The sequence below is a fragment of the Mustela putorius genome, unplaced genomic scaffold (genome assembly GCF_011764305.1).
Source record: "Mustela putorius furo isolate JIRA1106 unplaced genomic scaffold, ASM1176430v1.1 tig00003869_pilon_pilon_pilon, whole genome shotgun sequence".
Lineage (NCBI taxonomy): Eukaryota > Metazoa > Chordata > Mammalia > Carnivora > Mustelidae > Mustela > Mustela putorius.
In genome coordinates, this window is record NW_025422021.1 from 23,789,328 (window position 1) to 23,809,919 (window position 20,592).

The following is a 20,592-nucleotide window of genomic DNA, read 5'->3' on the forward strand; positions in this document are numbered from 1 at the left end:
TCTATTTCAAGGAGTTGCCTAGTGTCCTTCATAGACCATGCACATGTGCACACACACACACACACACACACACACACACACACATCCACTTCTCCTACAGAATCCCCAAGATGCTGTCATGCACTGACTCCATAGATCCTCACTTCACTGAGAACATTCACCGCTCAGTCAGCCTCCTGCATGCTGATAAGGACTGAGACGAGGAGCACTAAGACAGCAGCCACTCCCTTTGGAAAACTGCTCACCGACAGGCCAGACGGTTCTTGGTTCACTTCTGCGAACCAACCTGACTTGGGAGGGCCCTGCCCTTCAAAGCTATTGAAGGCTGCCCACATTGTAAGGACAGGAAACATTGCAGCAGACATAGCCAAGGTTTCGCGTCGCCACATACACAGCTATCTACAAAAGCAGATTCTGTGAATTTCTTACCACCTGCAGATAATAGGGAAAAAAGTCACTTATCTACCCTTCGTCAATATCCCACTAAGGATACAAATTCAAAGTCAATTTGATTAACTCACTCATTCAGTTTTCTAATTCATCTCTTCACAAAAATTTAAACAACAAAAATGTTGAATTCTAATTAAAAACAGAAGCTTCAGAATCAAAGACCCAAACAGACTATATCAGTCTATTCACCTTAAGAAGAGGGCAAAACTATAATATATTACTCCATTAAAATATAACTTGAAATATGGCGTATTACTCTTCACCTTAACACACGTCTCAAACTTCTGAGAACACTGCACAAAGACGCTTTTGTAAAAGCACCTCACAGCCTTTGATGTGACCGTATGTTCATTAAAAGGAAGTATTACTACTTACATACATAAGGTACATAATGAATTCAGTATGTGTCTAGAGTTGGCTAATGCCGTTACAGCACATGCCAAAAGCACAGACTATAAATCAAAATGCGATTTGTCAAATAAGATCTTAATATGACTCATGTTAGAAATAAATAAGTAAACCACTAACATTTTGATATGGGATTAGTGAAGAGAGCTAAACCCAAACTGAGACCAGGTTGCAACTGACATCCTTTTGTTCTATCTATAGCTTTGGCTATTCCTCTCTCTCTTCCACCTGGATAAGTACAAAATTAGCATGCATCAGGCATCCTTCACTCCTCCGAAGGTTTCTATCTCTAACGCCATTTTAAAGACTGATATTCTTTCCAAAATGTTGACATAAACCAGTTGGGCAGTTACAGATTTTTTACAGCCCACATTACTCAAGTTTGAAAAGATCTAGAATATTCTTAAAACAGAATTTGGAAAACATTTGACATTAGTTTATTAATTCACTTTCAAATTGAGGAAGCTTTAACAAAAGACCAAAAAGGGCAGGCATAGAAACAACAAAAAAAGTAAAGCCACAAAAACAACTATCCAAAAAAAAAGAAAGAAAGAAAACCTAGTTAGTGGATACTGGAGTTGTTCAGGAAGTGTGAGCAAAGAGATGAATACTGGCCTATGTATTATACTTTCTCTTTCCTATGTTTCCAGTCAGCACTAGTTCCTTTCCTTCACAACAGCATAAAATCTCATCCAAGACTCTCCTATTAATTACTCAAATATGTGCCCTAGATCTTGAATACCCACCCCCCCAAACTCCGCCACTGACTTGACCTGGTTATACTGCACATTCTTAAAGTTAACAAATTATTACTCAAGGGAGTTTCTCTAGATCCCCCACCTTAGGTGTGTGCCTCTCACAGAATATCTTGCACAGTATTAAAAAAAAAAAAAGTTAAAAAAAAAAAAAGAAGAAACAAGGAAAAAAAATCATTGTTGGGGCACCTGGGTGGCTCAGTGGGTGAAAGCCTCTGCCTTCGGTACAGGTCATGATCCCAGGATCCTGGGATTGAGCCCTGCATTGGGCTCCCTGCTCAGCGGGGAGCCTGCTTCTCTCCCTCTCACTCTCTGTCTACTTGTGATCTCTGTCTGTCAAATAAATTAATTAAATTTTTTTTTAAAAAATCATTGTTTGCTTGTCTGTATCCTCCAACAGTCAAAGAGCTTTCTGAGGAGAGGAAACATTTTGTGTAATTCTTGTATCTCTAGTACCTATAGATATAGTACTAAGATATGATATGCTGAGTAGGTAAATAAATAAAATTGCTAGTCGTATAACAACAACCACAACAACAAAGAATACTATCCTATCTAGAATGACACGAATCTTAATAATGAACCCCATTATTTCAACTTGCTATGTGAGCTATTGCTTCCGTACAGTCATTCCAAACATCCCAACACTAAAATGTTAAGGCCCAACTTAAGGAAGAATAGAGTACAGAATTAAAGAAAAGAAAACTAGAAAGCATTCGCATTGATTTTTGGAGTCTACATAGTCAGGGCCATAACACAATTGCAAGCCTAGGCCTGTAGGAGGCGCCCTTCAACTCCGAAGTAACACACATCAACATTCATTCAACTAACTTCTTCCCAAGAATCATCTGTCAGGGAGTTCAGCAGTGTAACATGGAAACCATCTTTTCACATCCTGGGGCTTCCCACTCACTTCTAGAGGGCAGATGGATCAAAACCAAGCAGGAGTTAAAAGAGCCAGACCCGAGTCTTGAAGGGATCAAAAGGTGGGATGATGAGCAAGCAAGCCCCGCAAATCAGAGCAGCAGCTCCAGCAGCAAAAACAGGAGACGGATTCAGTTCCTCCTTTCACGCTCTTCTCCAACATTCCTTCAGGAGATCTCAGGGCTCAGGAGTTGATGGGGGGAAATAAGACTGCTTAGCTTTTAGTTCCCGCTAATAGATGAACCGAATGTACACCACGATCTACCGAAGGGCTCCGAGGGGCCGTAATTGTACTGAACTTTCTGGAGGACTTTTGTTTTGATTTGAACACAAAGAAAACTGAAAGCAATGACAGTAGTCCTGAACCTCCTGACCACAGGGAAGCAGTCTGTGCTCAGAGCCTGCCTCCTTCAGCCCTTGGAGACTTCCCTTTTTGTGGAGCCAGAGGAGGAATGATTTGAAAGTCTAGGGGCAACTTCGAGACCTGCACACAGACCCCCCCCACGTCCGGCACAAAGTACTACAGCTCTCCCTCAGTGTGAGTCGGAAAAATCTTTAGAGCATCTTTTTTCATGTGTGACTGTCCAATTCGAGACAAAATACAATTTCTCTATCAAATGCAGCTGGTAGAGGTGGCAATTAGGGAATATTTTTTCCCACATGCTCTCTACTATTCCATAGCCTTCTACATGCCAATCACTTTGTTGGTTATGCTCAGAATTTCTGTAACTTGTTCTGTGACTTGGTTTCTTCTGGTTTCTGGAAGGTACTGCTCTCCAGTATCTGCTGATGCAGCCAGTAGAATCATTTCAGTAAAAGAGCTGATAGGATCTAGTTCTTCACCGTCTCTAAAATTTCAAGTTCATTATCTGTGAAAAATGGTTAAAATGCCAAAATTCAAAATGAATTAAAAGGGGGAAATAGTCTGATGTTTGTAGCTCAAAAAGTACAAATAATGAGGGAAATGTACCTACTCAAAATCTGATGGATGGGGAACACTAGAGATGGGGTGGGTTCGTCATCCACCCTGCACACAGAAGGCCCCCAATAACACCTAGAAGCAGGCCAAGGCTTGCTGAACAAAGATTTTTAATAACCCAAAACAGAGAAATTTAGGTAAATGTTGTTTAAATTAAAATTTTGGGTGCGAATCAATTCTATCCACATTTGGGGAAGGGCGAGAATAAGGACCAAAGTTAGTAACATTAAAGCAACAAATGTAGCAAATGAAAATAATTAAACTTTAGTGAATGGGGCATTTAATTGCATTTAGAATTTATATTTTAAAATATTACTCTAAATTGTAAGTTTATTACGTTATGTTTGTTAATTATTCTTATGCTTAGTGACTTTTAAATAGGGTCTTTTGTTACTTTAAAAAAAAAGATTTGACTGAGGGGGAAATGTTTTTCTCTTTATTCATGCTTAAGGATTATAAAGATCCCAGTCTTACTGAAAAGTAAGCTTCGAAAAAGAAATACGCAAGTAGAAGATAGAGGTAAAGGTAAAAATATATACTAATCTTGCTTTGTATAATCTATACTTCCTATAACTAGTGTGTACTATTATTTATTTTTTAAAATACTGTTTGAAGAGGCTGTTTGAAGAAGCTATTGTCGAAAAAGAGAATTTGGGTTAATTTTATTCCATTTGGTAGAAACAGTGAATTTCTCCTGACTTTATTTAGATTACTTTTTTCAACAATAACGTATTTACACCCCTTCTTTTATAAAACCAGATTTCAGGTAGCTCACAGTGCTTTGCACACGGAAAATTACTGAGAGAACTTTCTGAAGCCTCTTCTCAGTTGTCTTTCAAACTGTGTCCTCTGTGAAGGAAAGTAAAACTGCATGAATCACCAAGGGAGCTCATTGTTGTATTTATCATGTTAAAAAGTGAAAGGATTTAAAACTCTTCGGAAAATATGGAGTTTCTGGTTTCCTGAGAGGCTTTGGAATTACCTATCCCATCTTAATTGAGAGTTATTTGTTAATTATCTCTGACACAAAGATATAAAGTACGACTTAGTTGATTTTCTTCTAATCATCTGATAGTTGTTCACCTATTTACCGTCTTCTTTCATCATTTTCTTCTCAAAGCCTTCTTCTTCTGAGTAGATAGCAAATTACATATTGGTCAAACTTTTCCATTGAATGCAAAAATAGCTCTTCGGTTTTGGATAGTAAAGTAGCAGTAGTTATGTAAGCTGCATGGGAAGTCTGTGTGTGTGTGTGTGTGTGTGTGTGTGTGTGACGCCGCGCACGCATGCATGCAGGGCTAAGTTAAAAAAAAAGTAGGTGTTGTGTGGTTCATACTTTCTGTGGGTGGAGATAATGATATAAGGAGTGTTTAATACAAAGTGCGATATGGGTAGGTATTAATAGTAATAATGAAACCCATTTGAAATTCACATCCTAATACAGTGTTCTATTTGGTTCCAGAAAATATAAGCTACTAAGGTGTTATTTTTATTTATAAGAACTATGTACCGTTAACTTTTTTCAGTTTCTCTATATTATATCACCAGGGCTTGGCTGTAGAATTGGTAGTTGAAACTAAAGTGTGGGACTCTTTTATTGCAGAAATGTTTTTATTACTGCTGTTTCTTGTGAGGCTAGACACCAGCTTGGCTTTCCACTACACTAAGAAAGTGGATTTCAATGTTGTTTTGTCCCTCTCTCTTTTCTAAACATTGATCTGGGCAAAGACTCTTGATCCCCTTGAAATAATGCTGGAAAACATGCTAGAGTGGGTAGATCAGGGGGCATCTAAGGGCTCTGCCAACAGATATTCGAGGCATTACACTGTCATATGATCAAGTAGCAAGAAAATCAGTTCCTGAAGACCAATCATTATAGTTTTTTATTTCCTACTTTTTTCCCCCTATGCCAAGAGCAATTATTTCCTTCTCCCCTTCTTCCAAATGTAACCTATAGGATTATATTTCTGAAGGAGAATTACTTCTGAAGATTATATTTCTGAAGGAGAAAAAGGCCCTGGATAAGGGATTTTAAGTTTCAATATACTGCACATTGAACTATGGCTCACATTTCTTGGGCATGTATTTTCCTAATGTCTATAAAACAAAAGCAAAAAACCCTTCTAACTTTTAAATCTTAACTGCAGACTACAGTTAACTAGTATCATGTCTAAGTATTTTTAAGTGTACCATTAACATATAGAAAATAAAAGTAAAATTTTACTGAGAAATACATAATTTCATGTTTAGGATAACACAGACCAATCTACTTAAAAGACTATAATTAACATGAACATTTAGTCTGACCAAACAGATTGGCATGCAACACAAGCAGATGATATGAACTAGGTTTCCAGCAAATTTAAACAAATAGAGCATATTTCACATAATGATAATGATAGCATTCGAGACAGTCTAATTTTAAGCTCTCCATGCAGATAAAAGTAATGGATATGCTATTGTTTTGTGGTATCCAAGGAAATTAACATTTCACTTTTCATTCACAGAAGAAAACAACTTGAAAATATGGCTTAATGATGGATAAGGCTGTACTGATGGGTATATTTTGATCTAAGAGCTAACATGTGTATAAAATTTAATTTCATAAAATGTGGGTCCTAGATGCTTTTTAAATTCACCTTTTCAAAACTCGGCGCTTCCTTATACTACTGTGGAATTAAATAGTCACTACATTAGGTGACAAATGCAAGATACTATTGTTAGCTAAGAAATGGTAGAGAGGGGGGTGCCTGGGTGGCTCAGTCAGTTAAGCATCTGCCTTCTCTGGGTCCTGAGATCAAGTCCTGGGTCCTGGGTGCTGGGATCCATCCTGTGTCAGGCCAGGCTTCCTGCTTAGTGGAAGTATGCTTCTCCTTTTCCTTCTGCCCCTCCCCTGCTCCTGCAAGTGCTCTCTCTCTCAAATAAATACATAAAATATCATTTAAAAAAAAAGAAATAGTAGAGGGAAAATATACAAATATATGTAAAATATACACATGTGCATACATACACATGCACACAATGAAAGGATATACTAAATTCTTTTTTAAAAAGTCATCTTTGAAAAGGAGGGAATAGGGTAGAAGAAACAAAGAAGCGAGCCTTATTTGAACAGTCCTTGTTTCTGTTTTTTTACTTTGAAACCTTGTAGTTTTACATAATTATTAAACAAAATACAGCTTTAAAAAAGTAATTCCCTAATAATCTAGGTTGGCTTCATGCCCAGTGTGGAGCTCAACATGGTGCTTGAACTCACAGTCCTGAGATCAAGACCTGAGTTCAAGAGTTGGATGCTTAATCGAATGAGCTACTCAGGTGCCCTGATCCCTAATAATCTAAAACAAAATTAAATTGATTTGTTGTACTAAGTAGATGGCATAACCACACTGATAAGAACTCTTTCAAGTAGATTTAAAAGACAGTAATTTGTATCTATATCCCCACTGGCACGTACACTACAAACAACAACAGCAACGACAATAAAACTGCAACAACAAAAAATCTTAAACTGGTTTCAGTAATAATATTTTTGGAGGTATGACTGATGAGGTGAAATAAAAGTCATGTGCCCCTGAATTTGAAGTAAAACTATGTCTAAGAATTCATCATGTTTTTCTTCTCCCAACAAAAACATTTTCTTAACTTTTTCTACTGAAAGGCCTAGAAATCATGACTAATCAGTAACAGTGAATACCCATAACAAATAGATTATGGCCTCTAATTACCATTTCTCAGGAAGGAGTCAAGATCTATTGGAGAAACTATTGTCTCCAAATCTCAGGCAGAAAGGGTTCAAGATGAACCTGAAATGTCTTGTAGCAGATGGCACGAAAGTCATCATAGACCACTGACAGCATATGTAAAAGGGCTCTAGAGCCACATTGAGGAGGTGCCCACAGACCAGAGTTAAGGCAATTTGGGCGTGAATAATTGACTGACATATCAAATACATTTAAATCATGAGTTTAATTGATAATCCAAAAATATCTCATCACATTTGAAGAACGCTAAAAAGCCAACCTTATTTTTTGAAAACGAGTATATAAGTGGAAAGACTCCATCATTTTATCACATTTGATATAAAATGCACCTCAAGGTAGGCAAAGGAGTAAAGTAGGGAAATTGTAAGCAATCCCACTAATAAATGAAGTTGGAAAGACTGCTGGAAACCCACCATTTTGTAACCCCTTAACTTCTAATGTAATACTGTTACTGATCTAGGCAATGATTATAATGACTGATTAAAAAAAAAAAAAAGCAGCAGCAGAAAGACGTGTAATGGAAATTCACACCACCACTTATCAGGTATTTTTGACAAAACAGTCTGATCCAGCCTCCTTGTGGCCAGTCACCAAAGATGCCCCTCCTCTCACTGATAAACTATGCTATTTATTTTTTTTTTAACTTTTGTAATGTCCTATCCCTTAAATCTGGGCTGTCCCTGTGATTCACTTTAACAACACTTTAGCAGTGACACAGTGTGATTTCCAAGGCTAGATCTGAAGAAATCTTGCATTTATGCCTTGGTCACTTGGTATGCTATTGTGGTCAGCCAGCCACCACGGAAGAAATTTCACTACCCTGTGAGAAAGTCCAAGCTAACCACGTGGAAAACCCAGGGTGAGAGAGAGAGAGAGAGATGCTGGGCCAGCTCCCAAGTTGTCCAGTCTTCATGGCCCAGAAGCCATACATGTAAGTAAGAAAATGTTAGAGCTCCTGTCTCAGCAGCCATTTCATTGACCATTTGAAGGATCCCAAGCAGGAAACCATCAGCTGAGTTCTCTTTCCTCAGAACTTCAAGAGAGTATACTAATATTTTAAGCCACTAAGTTTAGGTGTTTTTATGCAGCAACAGATTCTTGGAATAAACCTAACTACCACTTGTACAGAAAATGCAGAGGTACCGTTGAATGAAGAAGAAAACAAAGGAAGGCATGGGAAGCCTGTTAGTTATAAAAGGATTTTAATGGCATGCATGAACCTTAATGAGGATTTTGTTTGTTTTATGGGTGGATTTTTAAATCAGGATCCAATCAAGGTTATGAGACTATCAGGGACATGTGAACATGAATGGATATCTGATATTAAGAAATTATTTTTAAAACATTTTAGATGTGGCTGTATTTTGAAAAAGTATTTAACAATGGATTTAAGAGAGAGACACTTATGGTTATAAAATTGAAAAGTCACAGAGGTGAAAATGTTATATTTATAGCAATATAGTCAATAATATTTCAATAATGTTGCATGTGACAAATGGTGATTACATTTACCATGGTGAGCACTGAGTAAGGTACAGAATTGTCAAATCAATACGTAGTACACCTGAAACTAATATGTTGTGTATCAATTACACTTTGGTAATATTTTTTTAAGAAGGATACAGACTAAAATATTCACTGATGAAATACATATGTTATCTGGAGGGCAGGGGAGAGTATATAAGAATATAGATGAGGTTTAGCCATGAGTTTCTAAGTGTTCTTACTGGAAGTTCATTTTATCATTTTTTTTCTACTACATACGTTAGAATTTTCCTTTAATAAAAATGTGTATACTTTGTTGAACTATTGAGCTGTTTTTTGTTAGCATATGACACACTTAAAACTGAATGGTAGCTAAAAGAAGGCATAGTGTTACAACCTACATTTTGGAAAGTTCTTTTTCTGTTTAGCCCAAACAAACAAAACAAAACAAACTTTCACATCCCCCATGTCCAAATACTGATCCAGATACTTGTCTATGATTCCCCTTTCCCTGTAAAATAGGGAGGGACCATAATACCTCATTCCAGCATACATACTGAGCTGGGTCCACGAAGATAATTAATGAGAAAAAAATGCTTTGAAAACCAGACTCTGCTACACAAATGTAAAACACTCTATGTCGTAGGGACCATGTTCTTGGCACAATACCTGGCATATATGCACTAAACTCTCTGAAAACCTGAAACCTCAGAATTCTTGTCTTTTTTTTTTTTTTAAGATTTTCTTTATTTATTTGGCAGAGAGAGAGAGAGAAAGAGAGAGCACAAACAGGGTGAGCGGCAGGCAGAGTGAGAGGGAGAAGCAGGCTCCCCGCTGAGCAGAGAGCCCGACGCGGGGCTAGATCCCAGGACACTGGGATCTCGACCTAAGCCAAAGGCAGCCACTTAACCAACTGAGCCACCCAGGTGCCCAAGAACCCTTGTCTTTAATGTATTTAATCCTAATGCCAGGAACAATGTCTGGAAAATAGAAAATAAATAAATAAATAAATAAATAAATAAGATGGATGGATGGATGGATGGATTGATGTATCGATGGATGGAAGAATAAATTGGGAGGAAGAGGGAATGGAGATTTTTGATACAATAGTTTTTGCCTTTGATCCTGCATCATTTTTATTAAAAACTCAATTGGGATACACCTGAAACTAATGTAGCATTGTGTGTCAACTATACTTCAATGGAAAAGACAATGGGCCAGTTGAGCAACAGAGTGTGAGGCAGTTGAACCCACCAGAACTATCTGCCCAAACAATATATGTGTATATATCCTACTATTTTTCACTGTTTTTAAGCTTGCATATACTGGGTAGAATACAGATGACTACTGTTATCTCAGTCTGCTACCCCTGATCAAATCTACTTTTGTGTGCTTTTGATTTTCTTAAAAACTAACTGTAAGGGGATGAAAGCTTGGTATTTAATACACGCTGGGCAAGTGAGCAATAAACAGTTGCAAACTTTCCCAGGGGCTATTTCTCTCTGTCTCATCATCAGGAAGCTAAAGCATATGTTAGATGTTAGCCCGGGTGGACACAAATGTGTCCTATTTATTCAAGGTTTCCTTTGAAGCCACAGTTTATAACTTTTGTTTCTTAGGGGTACATGTCAAACTTCATTTAGCATTCGCTGGTATCTAGATACACTGAGTAGCAAAAAGGCAGAATTCAGGGGCAAAAAAAAAAAAATGCCTGCTATATGAACAGTGATGTCAGTTTCATTTATCTAGCTCACAGAAAGCAAGATGAAAAATACAATGGAAAAGATGACAGCGGAAAATCAAGATAAAAATTTTTCATTTAACTTGTAAGTGTAAACTACATAAGCACAAGAATATTAAATATGTTCTAGATCAATGTCTAAGAGGTAGATAATTTTAGGGTAAGTTCTTCTAAAATGTACTTTCTAACCCTTCAGTTTCAAAGATTATATGCTTAACTGGAGCATAGTTATATGCACAAAATTTTCCTTACTCCTAAGAATGTTTTGCAAACTTCTTTTCTGTAAGAATCTGCAAATTTTATACATATAAAGAGACTAGGTGGAACAGATACTTCGTTTTGTGACATGAAAAGTAGAAATCTGGTGGACTATAGGATATCCATAAAACTGACCCAAATAAAACATTTAATATTTCAAGAATGCTTTATGCTTATACAGTTATGTTACATTTATTAAATCATTTAAGACTCAAAATACATGATTAGTGACGTATTAAAGGCCTATATACACAGATGTGTAATGTGGGGCTCAAAATTCAATAAAGTTTGTAAGCCTAAGTCATGTACTTCCATACTGCTGATTGTTTTAACTATGCTACAGCGCTTTGAAAAGCACTTTTCCAGTATGATTGTAATGCTTTGCAACTGTGAGATGAGCTGTCATGCCATTTCCAACATTTGTTTTCTAAGACTCATCCACGGTGTTCAGTGTGGCTGAGTTCACTCACTTCTAATGCTGTTTTACTCCTTTATGCAAATATGCGGGTTATTTATTCACTTGTCTCTGGGTGGATATTTGAATTACTTCCCTTTTTGAAACCATACCCTGGACTGCTGCAATACATTTTTCTGTACATATGTCCCGGTGGACAGGTGTCAGAGTTTCTCTGAGGTATATATTTCGTAGCAGATTTACTGACTCACAAGATATGTGTATGCTTAACTATATTAGAAGTGTTCATTTTCCGGTCTTTATATCGATTTATATAACATATTATACTTTTACAACGTTTAAAAACAAAACTAACCAACAGGTTTTCAAGTATATTTACATAAAATAAAAAAGGGAGACGGAGCTCTAATAATAAAATTCATTATGGCAGTAATTTATAAAAGAGCGAAGAGGATGCAACGGGGAATATTCATAATTTGAAGTCACAAATAGCCTCAATGGATTGGTCTCAATTTTAAGGTTGCCTATGGATTCTAGCGTCTTTATATATACGTTAAATGCATTTTTTATATGCATCAGTATTTACATAATTTTAAAGCTCATTGTGTACAATAATAAGGATCTGAAAAAAGGGTTAGGAGCCTTAAGAATTATTGGCAAATACAACTCTTTTATATCATAAAATGAATTTATGTTATTCTTAAGATGGAAAATAAAAATAAAAACAATAAACAGGTTTTAATGTATCATGCCAAATTTTGATAATGTTGAGGTCCCCAAGATAACACTCTCTCTTTGTCAACAGTTTCTAGACCCCTCAATTAAAGTTCATAGACATCGGGCCTTGAGAAATGAAGGGATGGATTTGGTGATGTTTACTCTTTCAGGGGAATTTTTCCTCTAGCCGAATACATCTACCTTGAAAACATTCAAATTAGTCAGTTATCAAAGACATAAAATGATGACAAATTACTAGCCCAGTAGTTCAAAAAAGAAAAATTAAGGCTAGTGTCCCAAAAGTAAAGTAAATGTCAGCATATAACCTCAATATGTAATTATTGATTAACTGCATACCTGCACTACTGTATTTACGTGTGTGTGTGTGTGTGTGTGTGTGTATCCTTGTGCTTACATGTTGCAAACATTTGAACCATAGGTAGAAACTGACCCTTATAAGGAATTTGATAATAATAATGTAGCCAAGTAGAGGTTCTAGTCTGTTCTTTCTATATCTGGTGGTTGCTCCTGAGCACTCCATACAGCTCACACAGTCCACTTTAGGTTTCAATGTAGCAGTCCTCCCAGAATTGTATTAAGGAGCACAGGACCCAAACTTGCATAAGGGTACTCTGTTTTGTTTGTACGTCTATATCACTTGGTTATTATTCATTTGGTAACTTCTGTTACTCTGAAGAAATTAATGTGCCTGTCCAATATAAAGTTGTTAAAACCCAATGAGCTCAACAATTGCATTTGCAAATATTATTATAAATGAGAATTAAAGGCACCATCTTTAGATCTGACTTCTGCTCCAGGAAGTCAAAGGAAAAGCAAAAACAGAACCGTGAGACCAAAAAAGGAAAAAAAAGAAAAAAAAATCACCTTTGTGGTACTGAGTAATTGATTTTTTCTTTTAGCTCTCCAAAGTAGATAAAATCAACACCTTAAAAGACTTGTCTTTAACCCAGGATTTCTTTCATTAAAGTATACAATTGTGGGTGTGTGTCCTAGAGGAGTAATAGTTCGTCCCTAACAAAAGAGTCTGGATTCTGCGATATGCCTTTTGCCAGAGGCCCTGTTCCCCAAAGCACGCAGCTAACTGCATCTCCCGCTGTACCTGTAACAATTTAATTGTATAAGTCAGCCTAGTCAAGCATCTCTGGCTCATGACTGGGAGACATGAAATTCATTGTCATTATTGTCCCTGTCATTTTGGATCATTATATCCTGCTGCAGAATTTTCCTCACTTCAGTGCATTTTTACCTCCAGGAGCCAGGGATTATAGCTGAGGTTGAGGGGGGGGCAGGACCGTGAACTACATTTACCTCAGGGGAGCCAGAGATTAAATTGGCTTTGCTCTCTCACGAGCTGAATTCATCTATTTGTATGCTGTTGAGTTTTAGGCTGGAATAAAAATGAATATTCTAGTGAACACTGGGCTTTAATTCCCCCTTTGAAACGTGGATATAACCAACTTTTATTTACATTAGGAAACCTAATGTAATTTCCTGTAGGTAGCTATTTTCATATGTGCATAAGGAATACTTGAGGACATCATTGGGTATGAAATAACAGAGCTCTTTTTCTGTCAGTACCTTGATTCTCAGAAGGAAGAATTTAAAGCTGTAATTTTGTTCTCCAGTTTCATCTTATAGAAGCTTAATGGCAGTATTTAATGGTTTTAAATATTTAATGATTTTTAATTATATCTCATTTTCTGTGCACTGGATTGGATAACTAGGGTCCAACTAGAATGGCACCAAAGATCATACTCTGGGAACAGGAAGATTGAAGTCAAGTTGACAGAGGAAGACAAAATAAGTTCCTAGGAAACTGGCACCTCCTCTAGAGCTATTCATACCTCCCAGCATGCTGAGACACCCAAGCCTGTCATGCCTTAAATACTTCTTGCTGACCTAGGAGAGTTGGACTAGCCACCATTTTCCCTATTTTATTATGGCTAATGGCCATGGACAGCGTTCAGCTGAGGGCTTTCTGGGAGCAGATGGCAAGGAACAGGTAAGAAAGACCAGGATTGTGTCTCCTTCAGAAAACCAGTGAGTTGATTGTATGTTTTCTCTGACAGAAGATAAAAAGAAAATATAACCTGATCTGTCACTTCCTATCCCAACTTTCATTACATATGAATTTTTCTGAGAAATTTGACATTTACTTTGTCTGCACTGAAAAAGATGGTAGTTATTCCTCCGTATGCATCAGTTTGTTTTTCAGCAGTTTAACAACAAAATATGGCAATGGATCATACCTATGCCAAGCACATAATAGCTACTCTAATTACTGCATTTAAAAGTATATGGAATTTATTTTATTGCCCTCATTGACTTTAGTGGAGGAATAAATTTTGCCTTAACCAAATGCGATGGCCATCACTATTTATGTAGGATGAACTACCCTTATGAATAATTAAGAAAACTATTTTGATCTTTGTACATTTTGTACTTTAGCAGGAATACCTTACAGCCCTAACATCTCAGTGCTGAGGAACGTTAAAGATTATCTAAGCAACTGGTCTAAGCTCAGGGTAATGTTTACTAGACGGACTGTATTTTCACACTATTATATTTCACTTCTCAATGATGCTGAAGTAACTGTATAATGAATTACTAATAAGAGTTTTTAGATAGCCAAATTTCTTTCAGCATTTATAAATTCAATTTCCTCACTTGTGCCACTTTTTTACCATAATCAAGATTCTCCCAAGTTGGGAGTTATAAAAATTATTATTTCTGGTCACTTTAAAGTGGTTAATTTTATGTTATGTGGATTTCACTTCAATAAATATTTCTTAACTAAACAAACAAACAAACAAAATAGTAATTTCAATCAGCCCAAATGCATTTTGAAATTATTTGGGTAGCTTATCACATTCTCATAATGATTATTTATAAAGAAGTAATTTTTTTTTCTTGTTAAGAAAGTTTTACCTTATAAATTACAACGTGTAGACCTCATTTGCAATAATAAATGTTCAGGTACCCTTTCCATTCTGAAATTCTTTGGTGACAGGATGATAATGTTATTGTTTAGTCAAGGGGTAAGGCATTCCTTCCTCTCTCTTGAACACACACTTACCACATCTAATGGCCTCACTTATCTGCTCCTTTCTACCTTACTCCCTCATCGATACTTAATTTGCTCACCACACCATTGGGAAAAACAGGAGTTGCGCCATCTGAGGATACATTTGTGAAACTCTAACACTATACTTGCTTCACATTCTTGTTTTGCCTCACCTCAAGCATGACAGAGTTGGACTGGATCATTTCAGAACAAGGATAAAAACATACATATAAGTAAATACACATACATATATTTCAAATGATTAGAATACAATTATAGTCACCCCTTCAAGACTTAAGATTATTATAGTCAACCTTCAAATACCAAATGGAAATGATTTTAAATAATAATTTTTGTATTTTTCAATAATCCTTGTTAGACTTATAATTTTGCAACTTGTAACAAGGTATGAAAACTAATTTTAAAGACATTTTTTCTTCCTCTTGCTTCTAATTGAATAATATTTCTTCTGCACATATGACATAGACTTCCTTCGGCTTCTCTAAATAAAATCAACAACAGTCGTAATTCCTAACAATATCAGACCAACAAAAAACTAGGGTACCACAAATTCAGATATGATATCCACTCACAGTCTTCTCAAAGAGAATCAGATATACACGAGCTAAAAAATAAAACTAGTTAGTGTTTGCTACATCGCATGGTAAAGAAAATGACCAAGTATTTGAGAGGGTTTATGCAGGCGGAATGAATCATGTGAGGCAAAGGGCACAAACTCTTCCTTTTCAGGATGGGAAGAATGCCATTTTCAGAATGCCTTCTTACTAATCCTGGACCAAAAACCTCTTTAATATAATCACCCACTAAACTACAATGGATTAACATTAAGGGTGTGATGCAGAGAACGCAAATTCACGGTTAAGGTTGTCCTTTAACATGTAGACTCAATCAAGGGTACCAAAAAAATAGTTAAGTGTCCCCCCTGTGGTGCTTAGATGCTGGAAGGCGCTGTAAATTGTGAATTTTCTAGCTTTTAATGTTTGTCTAAGACCCTTAACATTTTTCCAATATTGTTGCTCCTAGGACGTTTTCTTGAGTTTGCCCCTGTTGTCTCCCCTGTGCATATACACTCTGCGTTCGTACATGAAAGCATGACAGACAGCTCAATTGATTCAGAAATCTAACACTGAGAAGAAGAAAAAAGGTGGAAGTAGCCTTGGGTATATCCCATAATATGAAGTATACACATCAATGTCTTCTGAAAAAACAAACAAAAAACCCAGAAAACAAACCAAGAAAAAACATTTCTTCATGCTAAGAGTTTAGATATCTAACTTGAAATACAAAAGATCACATAAGTGGGTTTAAAAAAAAAAAAACCCTCTAAGCTATACAGCCTAAGCTGTCCTTTGTGTTCAAAATTTCTAAGATTTTTTTGAACACGTACGATTAATTATCTGTGTCCAGCTATTTTTTTTAATAAATGGATAACCATCCCTGGACTATTTTCCAATTCCACACACCCTTTAAAACTATAGTAAAATTTCACAAATGACTCTTCCTGTTTTGTTTTGTATTGTACAGTGGTCCATCTGGAGATATATTAAGTGGTTAGCTCCTTCCAATAAAAGTGTATAAAAAGTGTATTGTTCATATACACCCCCCCATCCCCCCCCCCACAAAGAATGAACGTGGAACACATGGCAAATGGATATTAGATAATGTTACTGGTAGAAAACATTTAACAACAATAAAATAAGCAATAAAAACTGGGGTTCTGGTTTAACAGATGCAATGTTCGTTCATCTACCTTCATCACATAAATTATATGTTCAAGAATTGTGTCCTGTGCAAAATACAAACATGTCAATTTCAGCCCAGGGGGCATTTTTCCTGGGTTTATAACCCCTTGAAAATAGAGGTTTCATCAGAAAACCTAACATCCTCAGCTGCTTTCAACATTATAATATATTCATAAGGCAAGTATTCGCTGGCAAACATATAACAAATTAAATGGCACGTGGGTGCGGTCCAGATTCATAATGATGGAAAATGAACCAAACCAACCATGAGACACAAGTAGAAATGAAAGAAGAAAAAGAATATGCAAAAACAAACAATACTAAAAGCGAAGGGCCATAGGTAGTTTTTCAGCTAGTATTAGAGAAAATGGTGTGTGTTTGTGTGTTGTCTGAGATCAGCATTAAAATTAAGAATGTGAAACTATCTCATCAAGAACATACTAAAAGGGTCATGAGTCACAAAAGTATCTTATTAAAAGAAAAACCACATACCGTCATAGTAGACAATTGCTCCTACCAGTTTGTCCTTCTGGAGCATTGGGAAATGTTCAAGGGCTCTCGATTTGCTGAGGACATAACTGCTCTTCAGACAATTACTTCCTGCAACCAGATCATATAGCTTGATTCCTACCCAGTAGTAAGGTAGCTGCCACCACCTACAGCATAAATAGGGGGAAAGGTTTCTTGAGACACCGAGCAGAACATTACAGAATGCCACTAAGTTATAGTATACTTTTCGTTTAAGAAAAGCAATGTCTATCTAGAAGTGTACTTACTGCAAAAGAAACAGGAAGAACTGCATGACTGTTTTTGACACCAGCTGAGCTAAATTATATAAGTAAATGAATCAGTGAGACTTTAAGTGAATCATTCCTAAGACGTTGCTTCTTGACCTGGCCGCGTATGAGAATTCCCTGCCTGAGAGCGCCAACCATAAAATATACAGATACCTGGGCCTCACACGTCTAGAGACTTACTTAAGTGGATGAAGGGCGGAACCTGGGTGACTGTCACGTGCACCCAGGGTGGAGGTTCGTTGGTTTAAGCCGTCCTAAGCCATCTACAACAAAATTCGGACAAAAATGATCAAAGCTGTTTCTAGGCACTCAAAACTCTCTTGTGCCTTGCAGCTGCATAAACCGCTGCTTCATATTATCTGTGTTCCAACTTAAGGCAAGATCATGGACAGCTGTAACAACATCAGGAACACTGGATTTTATAATGTATAATCTGACACCTCCAAACCAAACTTCAATGTCGTTAATTTGGAAATTTAAAATGAGCCAGAAAGGTTTAGGCTGGGAGTTGGTACATGGTTAAGGTTCAGATTTTGCAGCAGGATACCTTTTGACTATGCATTTTTGTTTGCAAATGCCCCTCCTCTGTTCCCCACTGTAAATGCAGTTGCCCTTCTAGAGAGTCTCGGTTAACTGGGGTAAGAAACTACTAATTATAAACACAGAAGACCAAGTCCTCAGCCTTCAAGATCTAGCCTTTAGAGGTGGGTCAGAAAAGGGTAACTTAAGAAAAGCCACATTTTTAAACACAGCAAAGTCAAACATTTGAAAAGGATTAGAGATTAGGACCAGTTAAAAGTACATTATGAAACACACATTGAGGGACTATTTCCATTAAAACGGTGTTGTTCTATTGACCTCAGTGAAGCAAAGAGTATATAGATGATATCAAAAGGCTTACTTGTAAATTGGAAGCATTATAGGCAACGGAGCTGATAAATGGGGAGCAATTTCTAGTAGGTTGGCACGCTCGTGAAGGGCTTCTTTTACCATCCTATACTGAAAAGCAAAGCAGAGAAAATTAGTTTGGCAGTAACAGATCATAATATTTTCAAATGGCAAGTAGACACCCCGCCAACCGATTGATACACAGAAACCTCTCTACCTCTGAGTGAGGATAGCTCCCTCCTAATCAAATTTCTAATAATACATCATGCTGTCAACCTGAAAGATTTTTTAGAAACCTTAACTGTATTTGCATAGGAGAAAAACATGCTGTCAGAGTTCCCAGGTGTAAGATCTTTTCCTGACTTGAGTTACAAGATTATTGTAACAATTTATCTTGCATTCTCTGTATTGTCCGCCTTCTCAGTCCTCTCTATTTCCCCATGTAAGAAATAACAGATTGTTCAAGTTCACACTAAATGTTCCCTCCTTGCCTCCACTAACACAAGCAGAGATAATACTTAGGAGCTGCCCAGTTTTATAGATTACAAAAAAGCTTTTGTCTTGACTCTTTTCATCTTCATGATGCCTCTCTGAAAAGCCAGCATTACTATTATAACACTAATGTAAAAATGAGAAAACTGAGGCTCTTGGACAGTGAATTAATAAGCTGGTACACATCACAAGTCGTCTGATTCTAGGTCCTATGCTCTATTCTTTGCATCCAACATGATGCCGAAGAGACATGGAAGAAAAGAAGACACATTTGAAACTGACAATGTCAAGTTAGCACTGCTGTGTTTTTCATGTACCAGAAGCAGATAGGGAGTTCAGCTAATTTTTTTTTTTTTTTTTTTACCCCCTGGGAAATGTCATCTTCCACACTGCCTTGGCAGTTTTCAAATGGTGGCAGACTGGACACAATAAAGTGTGACATAAGAAAAGCATGACTCAGATCATCTTTTTCTTAGGAATATGTCAGTGGCAATATGAGCGTATGATTGCAGTTACAGTTAAGAGGATCAATTTAACACTCCTGTATTACAACACAGCCCCCCTGAAACTGTCTGGAAAGTAGCAATTTGGTAGCCATTGGCAAAACAAACAAACATACCATCGCAATTGTTAAAATGCAACATATCCAAAGGTGATTTTGTGCATTTGCTACCTTGACATGCCTGCATGGAAAAAGCCCCTGATTACCCATAAACATGATGCTATGGGAAAGTGCCAGCACATCTTTCATGAAGGATATTCCAGCAGAATACACACTAAATAGGTATTTCCAACAGGAAGAAATGTTAAAAGCCATAAAAAAAAAAAAGATTTAATTGGGTAGAAAAAAGCAAAGTCGCAATTTTTGTTTAACAACCAGCATACACAATTACCTGCTCAATATCCAACTTCATGATAGCCTTCTGAAGATATCTCACACCACCATGGATCAATTTAGTGCTTCTGCTGCTGGTCCCTGATGAGAAATCATCTCTTTCTACAAGGGCTGTTTTTAGTCCTGTGTAACCAGAAAACCAAATTAACTTCTTAAATTACACAATTTGTATGTAATTCATTAAAGGCACTTCTCCAGGGTAGAGACAATCACAAGAAAAATTACTCTGAACATGGATAAATTTGTATTCAAAGTGCAGTACACTGTCTATATTATAATGAAGAGATTTTAGCCTCTTCCTGGGGGAAAAGTCAAACCAGAACTAGAAGCATATTAAACTGTGAATGAATCACAACTAGAAAATATTACAGTACAATTTCATGGCAGTAACATACTCCAGGGCATTTAGACGGCCGAAGGAGAGGCTGGCCCCATCCTGACCAATGCAGTAAACTCAGTGTTGTGTTGAAGTTCTGTAGAACTCACATTCTTCCTTCACTACAAGTCACTCATGTGTCCCAGCCCCTCATCTCCGGTCGACTCTAACACGTCATCTGTAAATCTAGACCGGACCTTCTACGTGCTGGCTGCTGGAAGGGATGGTAGAGTGGGTAAAAATTGGGGGAAAAAAAAGACCAAAGGCATCAATAGTGAAGAAGAAGGAAGAGAATAAACTTTGACATTGAGGGATTTATAGGCTAAGACATGCAAGCACGGTATTATAGAATTACACAGAAAAATACAAGCCAGGACAAATTAACCCAGTGCAGAGGATCCAT

At 36.9% G+C, this 20,592-nt stretch overlaps 1 protein-coding gene across 4 annotated transcripts in view; it reads right to left on the reverse strand.

The window, feature by feature from the left end:
* Window positions 1–20,592, reverse strand: part of GPD2 (glycerol-3-phosphate dehydrogenase 2) — a 141,846-nt gene that overhangs the window by 49,221 nt on the left and 72,033 nt on the right. For all 4 annotated transcript variants that reach the window (XM_004743887.3, XM_004743886.3, XM_045066928.1 and 1 more), the window contains exons 4-6: window positions 19,812–19,936; window positions 18,440–18,537; window positions 17,234–17,397 (exon numbers count right to left, since the gene is read on the reverse strand). In XM_004743887.3, coding sequence (XP_004743944.1) covers window positions 17,234–17,397; window positions 18,440–18,537; window positions 19,812–19,936 — 387 coding nt within the window. The remainder of the gene's footprint in view (window positions 1–17,233; window positions 17,398–18,439; window positions 18,538–19,811; window positions 19,937–20,592) is intronic.